Raw genomic sequence first — 17,972 nt, 5'->3', positions numbered from 1 at the left:
ATGCACCATACATAACAGTAGAGAAAGCCCCAATTATTCAACCCACTTGTTTCTTGATTTGTTTCTATATATAGACATTGTTAGCTAATATCCTAATCCTCTGATCATTCTGCATCAAAACAACTATTTATTACTTCATTGTTCTTTTGAGTTCTCAACCTTGTCAAACTAGGAAAGGATGTAGATCTATTGTAAAGTTGTTTCTTGTCTAATGGTGGTCTTAGGAGCAAAGTATTTGTTAAATGAGGAGAACTAGAGCTGTAGAGCAGAGCAATTCAGGAGAACCAGATTTCTAGCATACACTGGAGCTCCCTTTTTGACTTTATTAGTGAATTTCATGACAGTACTTTGTTAAATGAGGAGAACTAGAGCTGTAGAGCAGAGCAATTCAGAGTAGAAACCAAGTGAACTGTCAACCATTACTCACATCTTTATACACTCATGTTTCTTAACCATTAATGTTTGTTATCCAATTAATCCCATTAACATTTGTTTTCCAATTTAATATAGACACTAGGAATTTAGAAAAGTAAGCATGGAAAGTTCGATACAAGCATGGAAAGTCTATCCCATACCTTAACAGGGAAGCGCATGGTAATGCACTGATGCAAACTTGGCACTTGGGTGCTTTAAAAAAATATACAACATTAGAACTCTGAAATTTATGCTTATGTTTTTGGTTCATTGAATCATCCCCGATTTGGTTGGCTCAGCTTCTGCCTTCCATTCTTGCATGCAAAGCATATTAGAAAGTTTGAAAAGCAACCAGGATCAGGATAAATTTGAAGAACTTATGAATAACTTTATTAATGGCACTTCCTTTAGCCTATCAGGAGAGACCAACAAAACCTTATAAACTATTATTAAAAAAATGAAGGAGCAGTACTGATCAGGATAAAGTGAGTATTAACCTTTACCCCAATTGCTATAGATCTCTTTAGCTTCACAAGTTCTCCTAATCTCAATGAATTGCCCTTCTGATCTTTAACAAAGATTAGTGGGACTCTCTCCTTGTGGTGATATCTTATCACCCTATATTGTACTTGTACATTTTTTTTTTGTTTTAATGAAAATTTCTCTTTACTCTTCAAAAAAAAAAAAAAAAAGCTATACTTGCAGAAAATACTTTTATGTGTAATGCATGATTGATATACATTATAAAACTAGGGGCGGATCTAAATTATACCTTGTAGTTTCCTTGGAATCCAGTCTCACTATCTAGTGACTTCATAAAACACATGACCAGTTTGATGGCTGTCCCTATTGTTGATGGTTGTTTGCAAATTTGCATTGGAAGATGTGTTATTTTATTCAAGAAGATTTTTTTTTAAATGCCTTGTAATTTTTTATATGTCAATTGGATATTGTATTTAAGCAATTTGTTTTGGATATTATAATAATTAATAATTTAATTAAAAGTTTTTTTATTTATAATTTGCATTTTTTATTTAAATTGATTTTTATGTATTATTTGTCATTAAACATGTACCAAAAAATGTTGAAATCAAATTGACATAAATAATAAAAAATAAAAAAACAAAGCCGGTGGTCATACAACTGCTGCCTTAGACATAAAAACCGACCTAAGGTAGCAGTCTAAAGAGTCCTAAGCCGACGGTCCAGACCGCCACCTAAAAACAGAAACAACAATTTGGACGACCTAAGGCGACGATTTAAAGAATCCTAAGCCGGCGATCTAGATCGCTACCTAAAAACAGAAACAACAATTTGGTCGACCTAAGGCAACAGTCTAAAGAATCCTAAGCCGGCGGTCTAGACCGCCACTTAAAAACAGAAACAACAATTTGGCCGACCTAAGGCGGCAGTCTAAAGAATCCTAAGCCGACGGTCTAGACCGCCACCTAAAAACAGAAACAACAATTTGGCCGACTTAAGGCAACGGTCTAAAGAGTTCTAAGCCAGCGGTCCAAACCGCCACCTTTATCAACTCTGAGCCGGTGATTTTGATATATCGCCACTTTAGGAATGATAGAACCGCATTGGACCGGTTCTCAAAGGTGGTGGTCTTTTTTGTCTAAGTTGGCGATCTTGACCTAGGCCGGTAGTGGTTTAGGGGGCAGACTCATTATCGCTGCCTTACCTCTAAGGCAGCGGTCTAAAGGGCTAAGCCAGCGGTCCTACGACTGTTGCTCTTGCCCATTTTTCTTGTAGTGGTGTGAAACAATACTAACAATGTTTTTGAAAAACGGACTGGATTGGACAGTTGAACCGGTTCCATTTCATCCTAAAACCGTTTTTCGACCAAAAATTGTTTGAACCGAATGATCGGGCCGTTCAACCCTAGAACGGTTCTATATCCGGTCCGATTTTTAAAACCTTGATATGAACTATTATAAAAAAATGAAAAGAAAAAGAAATGATAACTAAAAGAAGGCAAAAAAAAAGACTATACAACAAACAACATCCATCATAAATTTAACCAACTCTGGTGATTTCTAAGGAATTATTGCACTTTCAACAGACTTTTCCAACTGTGTCACACAGATGCTTGAGTCCTGAGGGGGTAATTTTATCTTTGCCTCTGTGGAGGTTTGAGATGATTCTATTCCTGAGCAAGTGTCTGTGTTCCATATAAGTTCTTTTTGTTTACCTCCTTTATAATTTGATTAAATGCTCCCTACAGATGGGTAAGGGTGTCAATGGACCGGTTTTGGCCTGGACCCTGTCTAATTCAAAATCAATTTAGACGGACTAATAAGATATATTCGATTGGACCAATCTGATCCAAAATATTTATTAGATTGGATTGGACCTCGTCCGTTCATAATAAATTTATATTGGACTGGGTTGGATTAAGCTAATATCTGGTCCATTGGTATAAGATAAAAATATAAGTGTCAACAAACCGAATTTGAGTTGAAACCAATCTAAATTAAAATGAATTTGAACTGATTAGACGGTCCAAACATTGAATTGGACCGATCCAAAATATTCATTGGATTGAATTGGACCTGGTCCATTTGTAATGGGCTCACATTGGACTGAATCGGATTGGACCAAATCCAGTCCAATTGAGACCCCCTAGTTTTCTTGATTATTGTTAGTCAATTAAGGTATACAAGCCAAGCCAATTTTTTCTGTACAAGGATGAGTGTGCCAACTGCCAAGGCCAGTGGCCTAAAGCCCCAATGAGCTGCTGAAGTGCTGAGGCCTTCATTATATGAGGAACATATATAATCTGGGTGTAGCCTATTCTTGTTCGAAACAAAGATGACTGGTGGATGAAACTATAGTCCATTCAGAGGTGTTGTCTTCTACTTTTACTTCTTGTCTCACTTTGCACTTCTGAATCTACACGATTTTATGGATAAAAAATGTTGAAATTCCAAATGTTGGGATGTTGAATCCAATAATATACTTTCTAGTTATCAGCTCCACCACCTTACATCTGGGTTTTTCTAAGTTGGTGGAATTTTGACCTATTTGATCAAGTTAACATGCTATGGATGAGATATTAGTGTTATTTTTTGTTTTGGTAAAATCATATATATATATAAACCTCCCTTGAAGTTTCGTTTTAACAGAAACCTCCCTTATAATTTTGAAAAAAAAAATCATACGGTTACCTCCCTTCCATCATTGTCCTAGACAAAAACCATTGGCCTAATGTATTAGTTTGTTGAAAATACTCATTTTACCCTTATATCTATTGGTTGAGATGGAGATTTACTAAAACACTCCCAAAAAAACAATTTTTAAATTTTAACTAAAAAAAATCCATAGGTTAGATTAAAAAGAATAAAGTAATTTCATTATGTAAACTCATTATGGTCGAGTGAAGTCTAAAAGGGCAAATATGGCATTTTAATTATATTGAAAGGTGCCTTAGCAAGTAGTAAAGGCATTTTTGTAACTTGAAAGTCCTTATTGTCGAGACAATAATGATTTTTTTTGTAATGAACTGCATGTTTTTTTTTTCAAAGATATAGGGGAGGTTTTGTTAAAATGAAACCTCCCTCAAGGGAGGATTGTATATTTTACCCTTTTTTGTTCTTGAATTTTAGTTATTTCCATCATTAATAATTCTTATTTTTCTCACACATAGTTTTTGTTTAATATGGCAAATATATAATATTAAAGATATGCTTAATTTTTTTTTTTGTAAATTTTATAATGTTTCTATATTTATTTTTATTATTTAGTTTATGACATCACAAGCTGCCTTGTTTGACTAAGAACAAATGTGGTTTCATTTGATTTTTAGAACATTGGTTTTTATTAATGTTTTTTATTTATTGATTAAACCAAACAGTCCTAGTTGACCCGACATCAAACCAATATTTTGAGTCTTTTTATCATAAAATTACTTGCTTGTAAAAAACCATTAGATTGGTCAACAAGATATTGATTTGACTGTCTTAATCATTCTATTATTTTACCTAGTTAGTGGGTCCCAAGTTAGACATTAATTCTCATTTTTTTTTATTTTTATACTCTATTTTAATCATTATTAAAAATATTTTTTATTTATCACATTTATATTCTCAATATGACGAATATATAATATTTGATATGAGCCCATATTTGGTCTAGAGGTTGGAGCATTGATTTGTCATCTAGATAGGAAAATGGTTTCATTTATAGATCAATTTTATATTTTATATTTCATTACATCTTTAATAAAATGAATTATTGTTTGACACACTTATTTTTTTCTATTATGACTAATATATAATATTGTAGATGTGTTTAAATTTGTCTATTTTTTTTTTGAATTTCCTAGTTCTTTGTATTTTTTTATATTTTAAAACTTTATTATTTAGCTATGAAATCATGAATTGGTCCATGTTAACCCAAATGATTGAACCATTGACCCATTACATAGATAGGAAATGGTTTTCAATACTCATCGGTTCTATTTTACCCCAGAATCATTACTTTGCCAAAATCTGTTGATTTGGTCAACAAACTGCTGACTAAGGAAAATAAATCGTTCCACTTGGAAATCAGATCCCTGATCGATTCATTATCTGATTCAGTTTTAAAAACCATAGTTGTAAGAATACCCTTTTCAGTTCTGGTCCAGACAAGACTGACTTCTTTGTCTTCAACAACAGCAGGTCATAATCTCTCCTGTATTATTAATACAAAGATGGGGGCACTTTATGTCCACTGAAAATTCCCCCTTCCCTGCTTAACTTCTCTCTCCTTTCTCCTTTACCCTTTTCACCCTTCTCCTTAATGCCACGTGGCTTCTATTCCCCTTTTCCAAACCACCTATCCAATTTTTTCCTTTTTTTTTTTTGAATTTTCCATTTTTTCTTCCCTTAAAAATGGTGTAATCTAGTTCTTCCTTTACTTCTTACCCAAAAAAAAAAGAAAAGAAAAGAAAAAAACGATTTGAGGGAGGCGTGTGTCTAATGAAAACTTACCCAAAACTATGTAAAAAAGTTTTGAAGCAAAACTTCCCTTTTTAGAGATTATTTTTCGGAGAAAAATCATTCACAAAACCGATTTTTGCGTCTTTTGGGGTTATTAAGAATGAACACGAAAAGCGAATAAAATAAATTAGCCCATATTTATTTGTGCGAGCTGGCTTGCAATCTGTTTGTGTATGGTTTTGAGCTTCAAATGATGGCTTCCAATTAAGTGAGTATTTTCATTCTTTTGTGAAACAAAGGTGCAAAGAGAGGATATTACAATGGCGGATATCAGCCTTTTCATTCTATTTTTTTTACTGTGGCTGATACGAATACGATCAATGCAAAATACAACTTTGTCAATCTCATTTTCAGATGAGGTATATTACTACATACCAGTGAAAATGCTTTTGTTGTTTATATAAGCTGTGTTAATTTCTGCAACACTGTAGATGCATGTTTTAAGTGATTAGTGGATTTGCTTCTGCTCTTAGTTAAAAGTGATTAGTGGTTGTTTCATAATGGCCACCGTCCAAAAACCGATGAAGATCATCACTCTTAGGCCCTCTTTGGTTCGTGAGAATAGAGCGTTGGAATTAGAATGTACTATTCAGATTTTAACTGTTTGATTGGGCGGAATCGGAATCTCATTCTTATTTCTGCTGGAATGACATTCTCCCATTTGAGTGAATGGTCATTCCTTGCCCCTCCCTAAGAATTTAATCCCATTATTGCTGATTTCAATTCCCATTTCCATTCTAGTCTGAACCAAGCAGACTTTGGGACTAGACTACTCTGATTCTGATTCTGATTCGGACTGTGAATCAAACAATACTCTTAGAGTTGTTTTGAAAATGCAGGTCTGACAGAACCCGTTTGCTTGTTTGGACAAAGAAGGAAGTTCAAATGAATCATTTATGACCCAAAAACGATTAATCAGGAAGGGTTTCATACGAGTCCGGATCAGCTGTAGTCTTGAAGCAGTGGGATTCTGCTGTAGACCCAATAACTAGACTTCTTATGTGTGATAAGTTAACAAAATACACCGTTATTATTGAAATAAATATTTATTTACCATTTTTTTTTAAATTTTTTGCACGCCCCGTGATGAAAAATAGTGACTAGAGTGAAAGTTAGGAAGATGATGGTCACAAGGAGATTAAGACTGTCGAGTCCTTCCCCAATATCTGAACATGTTCGACACACAATCTTGTGTGCTCAATATCATATGAGATATATATAAGAAGACTATGGAATTTGTTCTTGGTATGAAAAGAGGCAAAAATCTGTTACTGGTATGAAAATCCTGAATGACAAAATAACACTACATATGATCTTAACACCATTAAGTTTTCTCAAAGCAGGGTGCTGACTTATACTTCCCTACTTTCCCAATCAGATCACATCTATGCCTGAAATCGGAAAGAAATCAAAAGTCTTAGAATAAAACTTGTAGGTTAGGGTTTGGGGATGAAAGAAAGGTTAAGAAAGAGAGAGGGGGAACGTAAAGTTTCAGAAAATGGGTTTTAAAAAACTATTTAAATAATGAAAGAAAGAAAAATCTATGATGCGGAAAAGATATGATATTAAAAGAGTTTTGACCAATCAAAACCCAACCATGAATTTTGATAAATAACACCTGATTGGCTACCACATTTGATTCCAGTTGAATGATCAAAAGTTTTTCAGATATTATATCTTTTTCATATCATAGTTGAAATTTGAACTTATTTCAGCTCATATCTTTTCCAGAAAGGAAACAATAACAGTTAAAAATTAGTTCAAATTTTGAGCTGCTTGAATAAGTGTTTATTTTCAAGCATAAGACAAATAAATGCCGTGGTCCTGACTAACAATAAGTGTTTATTTGAATAAACACTTACAAAAAATAAAACACTCCCAAACATGGGCTAATCTGGGCCAGATTGGGTTTTCTGGGCTTAAGGTTTTAAATACTGAGCCTTAACCACATTATGTGCAGACTTGATACAGGACCAGAGAGAGGCGGACTTGGTCCATTTGGGTGAAAAAACTTCTGTCATCACTCACCAACCAGGCTCGAATTCATCCAATTTCAGTCTTTTCATCTGATCTTGTTGGTATCTCGTTCATACCCAATTTCCCAATTCCCAGTCTTTAACATCATGTTTGAGATAAGATTGTGAGACTGTGTATGTGAGTAGCATTTTGATTGGAGGCCATCATGGAAGAATCCGGATTTGCTGACCATAATATATTGCTGGCTACGTTCATCCAGCCACGCCACGCACCAGAAATATCGGTGATAAATAGTACAAGAGATGTTCTCAAATCTGAATGTCTCAATGTGCGGTTAGATTAACATGACCAGCAATGTGTTGTGGTCAGCAAGGTGCATTGGCTTGTGCTCGACTCCACGACGGTGATTTGTATCGTTCCCCTCAATGGAATTGGAGCTCCTGATGTCAGTGTTGGTATTAGGAGGAGGTTTGTTGGGCAGAGGAATCATCTAGAAACTATGAACTTGTAGTGGTAACTGCTGGTGGAAAATCCAGCAGACATTACCTCCATCCATCCCCATGTTCTCAGCAACAGCAAGTTGGCCAAGACACAAGTTACAGAATGATCCATGACCAAGAGGGCTATTTCGTGGCAGCTCCCAAGCGTGTTCCACTTGACAATGTACATAGATAGATCAGTTAATTCGGCTAATAGTAAATGACTTGACTACAAAAGAATCCAAACCACAGGATTTAAATTACATTATCATCATCAACAACATAGAAGTCTGGATCTTTGTTAATTCGGCTAATATTAAATGACTTGACTACAAAAGAATCCAAACCACAGGATTTAAATTAGATCATCATCATCATCATCAACATAGATACATAGATCAGTTTTATCAAGAATTGGAACAAAACAAATTATATAAAGAAAAAAAAAGGACAAGGAAATTCTGTTTCTCTCTAATTTCACATGACATCACATACAACAGTGGGAATAAGCAAATGCTCTTCCAATTCGGTTATAAACACCCAAAGGGTTTACCTTCCACCACTTTTCAGAGTGGGAAAAAAAACAGATTTTGTCTTCATTGGAATAGGCTTTATCTTTTCCCCTTGAGAAGAATTCTAAGAGGTGCAACGACTTGTTGAGATTTTTTCTTTTCTGTTAATATTATTCTTCCAAATCATCACCCAACTGGTGTCCTGCATCTGTGCTTTTGGCTGCAGCCTGCTTCTTACTCTTCTTGTTCTTGGCCTTCTTGGCCTTCATCCGCCGCTTCCTCTCATTGGAGTCAACCCAAGAATAGTCTGACGGTATGTGGAACGGATCAATCTCATCCCTAAAGCAACGGCTTTCACTGTCACTTGATTGCCCACCACGACTTCCCTTCATCCATGAAATCCATGATGTTGATCCCTCTGATTCCTTGGGTTTGGCATCCTGGAAGTGTGCTGGGCTGGAGAGAGGAGTTGAGAATTCCTCTGTTGGCTGGAGCTCTTCAAATTTTGTGAAAGTTACAAGGACACGAATAGTTGGAACAATAGGGATTGCAACCTGCAATAAACCAAAGAAACATATATAACTTCTCGTGTATATGAAGATGTTCCATACCAGTTCATCAATCAGTAATAACAACAAAGAGATTTTATTATATATGACAAAAATAATACAACCACCAAAATCCAAAAGGTCTGGATGAGGAGAATACAAAACCCATTGATGGTACCAACATAAAACAGCAAACAACAGACATGAAGAGTAACATTATTACAACTATTACCCCTAAATAGCTGTCGTGCCCCCAAAGGCCCAAATAAGTCCAACCGTCTAATCTCTTGCTAAGCTGTTACAATTAGTACCAATATACAATATCAAATAACAGACATGGAGTAACAAGATTGCAACCATTACTCCTGAGCTGCACTAAAACAAAGTCAACCTCTGCACCCCTCTCTTGATGAGCTGTCTGCACCCTGCACGAGGGTAGCAGATCAACTGGGCGTTCATATGAAGAAGTTGTCCATTTAGATACTAAATATCTATCAGTACAGTGAGGAAGGATCCAAGAGTTGTCCATGGTTGAAAACATCCACCTGATCACTATCCATGAGTCACTTTCACCCTACAAATTATCCAATAAATGGCATGATTTGAGTTTACCCTGCTCATGCCCTCTGGCAAACATCAGATATCAAATCCGGAATGCTCACTCAGTCATGGTTTTACCAGTTAACCAAGTCATTAGCTCATTCTGACTGAAAACTGTCAATTAAGTGGGACCCTGATAGGTCACTAGGACACCAGTTAAAACATCCAGTCCAGTCCGAATAACACTGATTTAGAACTTTCTCCTAGTAAGTTAATAATCAAACATTAAGTTTTAGAATCACCATTATCAGGCTCACTTAAGTCAGGTTCCCTAGTATTCCAGATATTATTTTCTCCCTTTGTGGATACATATAAATTCTCTTCTTTTCCAAGTATTAAATAAGGTGTAGCTTCAAGTACATAAGATTCATTACACTCACATTCCAAGTAAAAACCCTAAGCCAACTCCTTACAAAGCATTCTATGATATCTCCCGCACCCTAAGTACTAACTCCTTATATGTCCCTTACATAAACATCTTTTGTCAATATGGATTGTCAGTACAAAATTCGGGCAAACAAAGTTGAAATCTGTGTTTAGTTTGGCAGAGTTTCAAATTAAGTCACTGTTGGACCCTATGAAATTAATCGCAAGCAGAAAAAAATCTTAATATGAACCATGGAGAGGAGAATTGCCGAATTGGTTTTGTTATAGTAGAAGCTTTGGGTAGGCCAACAAGGACAGTTGAGAGGGACAACTAAAACATGCATCTTAAGTTTAACAACAAACCAGCATACATACTACCAGAAGATAGTATTAAAAAACCAACATCTAAAGTTTAACAATCCAAAAGGAAGTTTTTTAAAAGAAAAAAACAGGAAAAAAAACATAAATGCAAGATAAGAATCTAAATCTTCTATTATTTCAATACATAGTACAGGCAACAAATCTTGCAGCCTTGCATGACAACAAAGTCATGCAGTCATAGTAGCTACCATAACAAGCCCCAAGAACTGCACTGATTTGGTAATCTAACAATCTAAACATCAACAAAATCCACAAAAAGAGAGAAAAGAAAAGCATATTGGTAGGTGGATGAGTATAATGAACTACTTGAGATGGTTTTGAGGCCCGGGTTCATCTAAAATGCAGGTTATCTTGAGCTGTCAATTTACCTAATTACCCATTCAACAGATAACAATTAACCACACGTTTTAAGTTAATAGACTCACACATAAACAAGCTACAAATTGTATAGAAGAACAATTTGGGCCCATTTGATAAAGAAAACTGGTACAGTCAAAGTTAAAATGTTAAAGCAAAGCTGAAAGTGAGAAATGCATTTTTATACAGATTCAATAATCAGCACTACTGACAATGATCACAAGGAGAGAAATCAATAACATAGTTGCAAAATGAAGGAAAATATTAAGAACCTTCAATCACTGTCTAGATAATTGGTTTTTACTTTTACCATGAATGGAATACAAGGAAATATCCAAATACCCAAGTGTGTCATCTAAAGTCAATGTCATATAGAAATTTATGGTTCAATCCACTTCATAAATTTTTATTGGTTTTTTATTTTATTTACCAACAACTCCACTTATGATTCACTACCCCCTTGAACTTTGATTCATTCCCCACTTGGAACTGTTCCAACTGTACAAACCAATAAGAGTTTATGAGGTGGACTGAACAAGAAAAACCCCCAATTCATTAGAGGTTTGCACACCTAAGTAGATATTAACTTACTAGATTTGCCCTAAAAGAAAAAATCAAAGCACCTACTCTACAATGTCTTGCGCCAAATAGATGTATACCAACACCGTTGGAGAAAAACCAGAAAAATGAAACAAGTGGATCATGAGTCAATACAGTATCTTATTTTTTTGATAATTAGTCATAATAGATTCTTATGTAGTTCAAGGTTACAAACTCTAGCAATATCTTTACATTCAGACCCAGACCCAGACTCAACCTGAACCTGATGCAGTATTGCTGTACCATTTACCTTTAAAATTTGTCCATGCTCAAGGGATCTTCTCTGCAGATCCATAGAATATCCTGGTTATTCAGGGTTTTGGTAGGGGTAGACTGGATACAGACCTAACCTTTGGAATTTTCTTTGCACAAAGCGGCTGCTTCCAGACTCAAACCACACTCTTACACTTGTCAGCCCAAGATTTTATCATTGCACCAAGTGCCCATACCTATTAATAATGCTGGCAGTGCTTCATGTTGAAGAGTGTTGACAAATCAAGAAAGAGCACAAATACATAACCATAGAAAAAGCATAACAGTAATTAGTATGTTGTGAGAGATGAATGACAATACTAGGAGGAGTAAAGGGAAAAAATGAATGCCAATGGATGTAGGGGTAGTACCAAGAGTGACGAGACAATAGAAAATTTATTGAGATCGTATGGTCATATGAAAGAAATACCAATGGATGCTCCAGTTAAAAGAGACATTAGCTATTGTTAACCATGGGATGTCCATACTGGCAGGAGCCTAAAATCTAGTAAGCAAAAGGATTAAGCAAGGTCCTGCAATTTACAAGTGATTAAATTGCAATGTTGTTTACTGGTATACCCATGTGGGCTCCAAACCAATGAAAAAAAAAAAAAGACAAAGGAAGAAGGGGAAAATCATATGCTCAACCTTTCACTCAAAAAGACAGTTTGCCAGACATGAAGTGGGAGAATAGCATCAATATGCTATTCTAAGCTTTTTCCCTTTATTGCAATTCCTTCATCTATCAGTTGGCAAGCGGTTTGAAATTATTATTGTTATTAATTTTTTTTTTTTGTGTGCGTGTGTGAAGGGGGGGGGGGGCTGTTCCTTCACATATTGTAATTGATCTCATAAGAGATTGATCTAGAAGCCAATGCAGAGCTACCAGTTGATAGAGGTGTGGTTTGTGACAGCCACATTGAACCCTTATTTAGATTGGTTTAGAGATCAGCCAATTCAGTTGCTGACAACCTGGTGAAGAAGGTATTGGCAAGGATCCAGTTATTTTTGGCCTCATTCTTATCAAGTTACATTGTAACATATGTTTCCACTGAGAGCCCTGAAGGGCTATAGTTTTTCAGGTTACTTCCTATCTCACACAATATTTTGAGCAAGGGTAGCAGAGATTTCACTTAAAAAACAGAGCAATATATGGTTTGTAAACAAGCAACAGAAAGGAGAAAGCAAAGACAGGAAAAAAGAAAAACAAGATAACAAGGCAGCCCAACCAAGAAAGAAAAGTGCAGAATAAAGCTAATATAGAGTTAATAAAACAAAAAACTAATGTTAGAAGAAGATCAACCCCAGAGGCCAGAGCCAGAGGGAAATAATTCCAGGGGTAATGCCATACTTTCTGTCAAAAAGAAAAATAGAACTAAGGTAAATCAAGAGTTGGATGTGACAGAAAAGAATTTGAGGCTTTGAGCTAGAGTTCTTACAATTGACACAAAAAAACAGTTTGAGTATATGTAATGAATCGGAATCATAATAGAAACAGATAAGGATAAAAAAACAACAGAAATCATTAAACTAAAAGACTGATCAACTTAATTGCCAAAAGGAGTATTGAACAATGATAAAATCCCATGTGGTCAATAAGTAATATACAAACATGAAAACATTATAAAAAGAACTAAGTTGTAATTAATAACCCAAAATAACTGCCAAATAACTAAGGTATTATAATACAAATCAGAAAAATTGAAACCAATTAACATAGAAAATCACAAGGAAAGCAGATCATAATAGAATTTAAAACTCATTTAAAAAAATTTACCAAAAAAATGTGAAAGAAAAGGTGAGTTTCAGTGATAACTCTTGCTAGGGACAGGATGAGGATTAACTGATTGTTCAAAAGAAAAACTAAACACAGTTAAATAGAGCTGAAAAGAACAAGGATATAAAACAGAGAATGAAGTATGCGTATGAATCTGTCTGACAAGCTTGTATTACAATGATAAGATGGAATTTGCATATTAAATTTCAGTCATTTATGGGTTCATGAAACAAATAATTCCGCCCAGAACAACTACCAGAGTATCATAAGCATGGATAAACAGCTAGACATAAGAGATGAATTGGTAAAAAAAAAGGTTATTGTTGGACAAGATCAAAGATGCAAGAGAAAATATATACCTTGACAGGAAAGGTGCCATGAGGTAGTTTAGTAGTCAGAAGCTCTCTGAGTCTCCTAACAGCTTTAACTTTGTTTGCTAAAATGTCAAGTAGGGGTAAGAATTCATCTGTTTTCAAAGGGAAATCAGGAGTCAACCACAAAGCAGGTCTCAGACCCTTTTTGTACTCACTCTCATGTTTAGACTCACTAGTTGGTCCAATTTTCTTTTTCTTCTTACTACTTTTCTCTTTACCCTTTTTAACATCTCCTAAATCATCCCTTAGCAACTCAGATGATGACTTTTGACAATCAACTGCTTTCTGATTGCTACCTTCTGGAGCCAACTTTGAAAACTTCTTCAGAATCTTTGAATCCTCAGGATCTTTGCCTCCATCTTTTGACACTTTCTTGCTCCAACCAAGCCAACTCTTCTTCTCTTTAGTAACACCATTTGATTCAGAATTTTCATAAGTACCTCCTGCACCATTTTCTTGGCAATCAAATGTCCCATGTTCCTCATCTTCAACAAAGCCACCTGAATTTCCCATCTGGAGAGCTGAATCTAATTGCATTCTTTCCTCTGCGGTCAATACATCATCATACTCATCATTGTCAGGACCATTTGCCAACCTCTCATCATCCTCTGCAGCAAATAGTTCCTCATCAGTCATTGCACCAGGAACCCGCCTGGATTTTACACTCACCATCACATGAAGCATATCATAGACCTTGGCTTTCCAACTTCCTACCATTTCAGTCCTCTCTTGTCGCCTCCAATTCAAGTGGGGAACAAGCTCAGCTTGGGTAACATCAATTCCTGGTCTATACATGTTAGTCTGAGACATCATAGCTACTTCATGAGCAACCTCAGCCTCTGTGGGCTGAACCCCTGCTCCCTCCAGAGCGTTGGTGATTTCTTTTTCTTTGTGAGCAAGGACAACCAAAGAACCAGGAGGTAAAGATATATTACCATCATCTGAAGAATAGCCTTCACCAAGGAACAGAAAGGTCTGATCAGACCGCTGAATGCGAAATCCATCAAAACCAGCAAGGGTCATATCAGCACGTAGATTGGAACCACGCTTCCAAATGCGATAAGTATCAGATGGGGCAATGCGACCAATAAAAGGGATGACAGAGCTCTCGAAGTGGAAAGTTATCTCCATATAGAAATCATGAATACGAGCAGCGGAGGAGACAATGCGCGGCAGCCGGCGGCACCATTTGGCCCAGGCAAGAGGCTGGTAGTGCCGAGCAATGATCATGGCAATGGAGTCTTCACGGCTGCAAACAGCTTCTTGGAGAGCACTCCATCCATTCTCATTCTGGAGGCTCCAGTCGGCACCAGCTGCCATCAGGATCTCGGCAGAGATGGGATCACGGAGGCGGACAGCAAGGTGGAGTGGGGTCTCACGGCCAGGTACATCACGGCGATCAATGGCAGCAGAGACAACATCAGCCTGGAGCTCGGCGGCAAGAGATTCGACCTCGGTGGTGACCTCACCGGCTTTTGGGAGACGTGGGAGGGAAGCTACAATGCGTTTGAGGGCGGCATGGTCACGACGAGCAACTGCCAAGTGAGCAGGACTGTGTGCATACTTGGACAAATCCTCCATGATTTTTGTCCCCTAGTCTCTAAGCTACGGTTCCTTTCATTTTTGCTGGATTTGCATCTCAGATGCTTCTAAGGATCAATACAAATTGCTGAAATTTAATTCATCTTTTTCTCCTACTCGAGTTTCTCAAGCATTTATAGGTTTTAGTCCACTACAAATAAACCTAAAACACTAGCACAGCTAGAACGTCTCCCCTTAAAATGTATGTTCGAATTACCACCTTCTGCAATCACCTTTAACTTCTCTGTTAACCCTTGATCGCTTCCAATGGCTAAATCAGTCCACAATGGAGAGCCCAAATCACCATACAAACACTAAAACTGAAGAGATAACAATAGTTACCTAAAATTGGAATTCAAGCTACCATACATTCTGTTTCGCCCTTGCATCTTCTCCATTGCACTAATTTCTGATTTTGCAGGCTCGTAACACTTCCAGTACCTGAAACACACCACAAGTCACCTGAGATACTTCATCTGAACTTTCTTAATTTGAAGTTTCGGATCTACGACCTAAATTTCAACAATTTTTATGAAGCTGGAACTCTGCACTTCTGAAGCATCAAATAAAAACCTAAAATTCAAACTGTTAAACGGTACCTGAAATCTGAGCCCTATCAAACCCCTCTGCTTGCGTCTCCGTTCTCCAAATGAACTTTCCGAGAGACACGCGAAGAAGTTCTTGTACCAGATTTTCCGAGTTAGGATCGGCTCTCGATCTTCGATCGGATTCCACCACTAGTGCTGACAGACCGGACTCGACCGCTAGGACTCGACCCCACACATGACACAGGTCACTCACTGTGTGCAGCACAGCGCTCTCTCTCTCTCTACACCATTTCCTTTCCTGTACTTGTTTCTTTCTTAGAGAGAGAATAATTAAATACCCCTCATTTCATGTAAAATTTCGAAAATGCCATTGTTACTCATTTCCGTTATCGTAACCAGAAACGTCAAAACGTCAGGCAATTAAAGTTCAAACATCGTCGGTTTAATGCAACGTAAGCCTCTGCAGTTAAAACCGTAAAAGCAATAGAGAGAACCGCCGACAATGTTACCTTCCCAAATCCCAACAAGACGGGCTTTACGGCCTCTAGTGGGCCCATTGAACTTTCGGCCCGCACTGGCCCACCGTACATATTCCAAATACAGTCTGGACGGACCCACAGTTCGAAAATTCAAAAATCCATGAGATTCAATGGCAAGCCGTTTGATGTAAGATCAACATCAAGGGATCCTGGGTTGCCAAGATCATTGCCATCAATCACCAGAATTTTTGGGTTCCGACCCGATAAAGTGGGCCCCACAATGTACTGAACAATAAAACCCCCAAATTAAAAACGATACCGAAATAATCCAATGTTTGATAGTCAACTAGAATACACACCATCAAGCCCGTGAGCCCACTAGATCGTTGGATACATTTTGCTCCTAATCCACCAAGTGAGAGCCCATTAAATACAAAACCACCCATGTGATTGATATACTTATTAGAGAATCATCAAGGAGAGAGAGAGAGAGAGAAAAGGTGGGGGAGGGTTTGGCCATTAAGGAAAAACAGCCAAACCTCTTCTGGCTCTCATCCTTGTTTGTTTCTCTAGAATTCCCAAACTCCTCCAATCCCTACAAAGCTGTAAAATACTCAAACCTGTGTGAGATCAAATCAGAGGATTTTTCTTCTACCTTGTTTGTTAAAACAAGATTAAAAGGTGAATCTATTAAGCTACCTAGAGGCAGCTTCCCTGAATATATATTGATTAATATATTCATAGAAGGATAAACCAAATATAATTAATTTAAAAAATCTCTCTGGGTTCATCAATGGATCCATCCACTGAACCACATTTCAGGACAAATGTTACATCAAATCAGTAATTGTTTTTGTTCAGGGGCTACAGATTTGGGTCTGTTTTTTGTAACATCAAACAGGATTTGTGACTGATTTAGCCCTTTACTCACATTGTTTGATTTGGATTTTTTTCTAATTCCTCAATCTGAGTGTCTCTCAGTCCCTCACCACCCTTACATTACTCTAATAATTACAACAACCAGCCAACTTGCCTCTTTTGCTGGTTTTGTTTTATTTTATAATTGAAAGACAGAGACTCTGTGTGTGTGATTTTTATGTTTAAATAAATTACGTTCTCTTTATCTCAGCTTCAATCAAAAAGGCTTTCCTTTTCTCACATTGATTTCTATTTTACTGGGCTTTTGGGCTGTGGATGTGGGCCCTTGTGGGCTCACTAGTGGCTAGACTATGTTCATATGTCTACCCTTTTTCCTACTCAACCACGTAGACCTCCCGGTGCCCCTTTTGCCCTACTCACTTGTCCTGCACATAACTGTCCTATGGTCCCCTCTCCCATGCTTTCCCATGTGGCCATCGCCAACAAAGTTACAATCTTTTATCATTTTCAGTGGGGTTAAAGCCACCAGACCCAGCAGACGAAATAACTGAGTGGCAGTCTTTTGACTCTTCTCTGTTAACTTGGTTGGCAGGATCCTGCCAAACATTCTCCCCCCTACTCTTTCTCAGTGTGTTTTGGGTGTTCTTTTTTTTTTTTTAATTTTTTGAGCCAAGAACCCCAATTAAATGATGGGTTGCTGGGCCATCATGGGTGTGGCCCAGCGACATGTGGGCTTCAGTGAATTTTTTGGCCATTCATGGTTCAGAACTCAAAAGATTAGATGCATGTTGTCTTGTTGTTCTCTTTTATGTAGCTAAGCCAACTGATTACAGTTTATAAACAACTGTAAGCATTTTCTT

At 36.9% G+C, this 17,972-nt stretch overlaps 1 protein-coding gene across 1 annotated transcript; it reads right to left on the bottom strand.

Moving 5' to 3' along the window:
- Positions 1-8,185: 8,185 nt before the first annotated feature.
- Positions 8,186-16,032, bottom strand: LOC104602832 (uncharacterized). The gene is made up of 3 exons (XM_010266680.3): positions 15,806-16,032; positions 13,611-15,647; positions 8,186-8,924 (listed from the first exon to the last, which is right to left on the bottom strand). The coding sequence occupies exons 2-3, from the start codon at positions 15,204-15,206 to the stop codon at positions 8,541-8,543; spliced, it is 1,980 nt and encodes a 659-aa protein (XP_010264982.1). The 5' UTR covers positions 15,207-15,647; positions 15,806-16,032; the 3' UTR covers positions 8,186-8,540.
- Between the last annotated feature and the right edge of the window lie 1,940 nt (positions 16,033-17,972).

This window comes from Nelumbo nucifera, chromosome 1, assembly GCF_055504915.1.
Source record: "Nelumbo nucifera cultivar China Antique chromosome 1, China Antique-T2T, whole genome shotgun sequence".
NCBI classification, from domain to species: Eukaryota; Viridiplantae; Streptophyta; class Magnoliopsida; order Proteales; family Nelumbonaceae; genus Nelumbo; species Nelumbo nucifera.
This window is presented reverse-complemented; position numbering and strand designations above follow the sequence as displayed.

Coding starts and splice junctions, on each gene's coding strand:
- LOC104602832 (XM_010266680.3), bottom strand. CDS start 15,206: ATGGAGGATTTGTCCAAGTATGCACACAGTCCTGCTCACTTGGCAGTT. Junction 8,925..13,610: donor ATGGCACCTTTCCTGTCAAG/GTATATATTTTC, acceptor GGTTTATTGCAG/GTTGCAATCCCTATTGTTCC.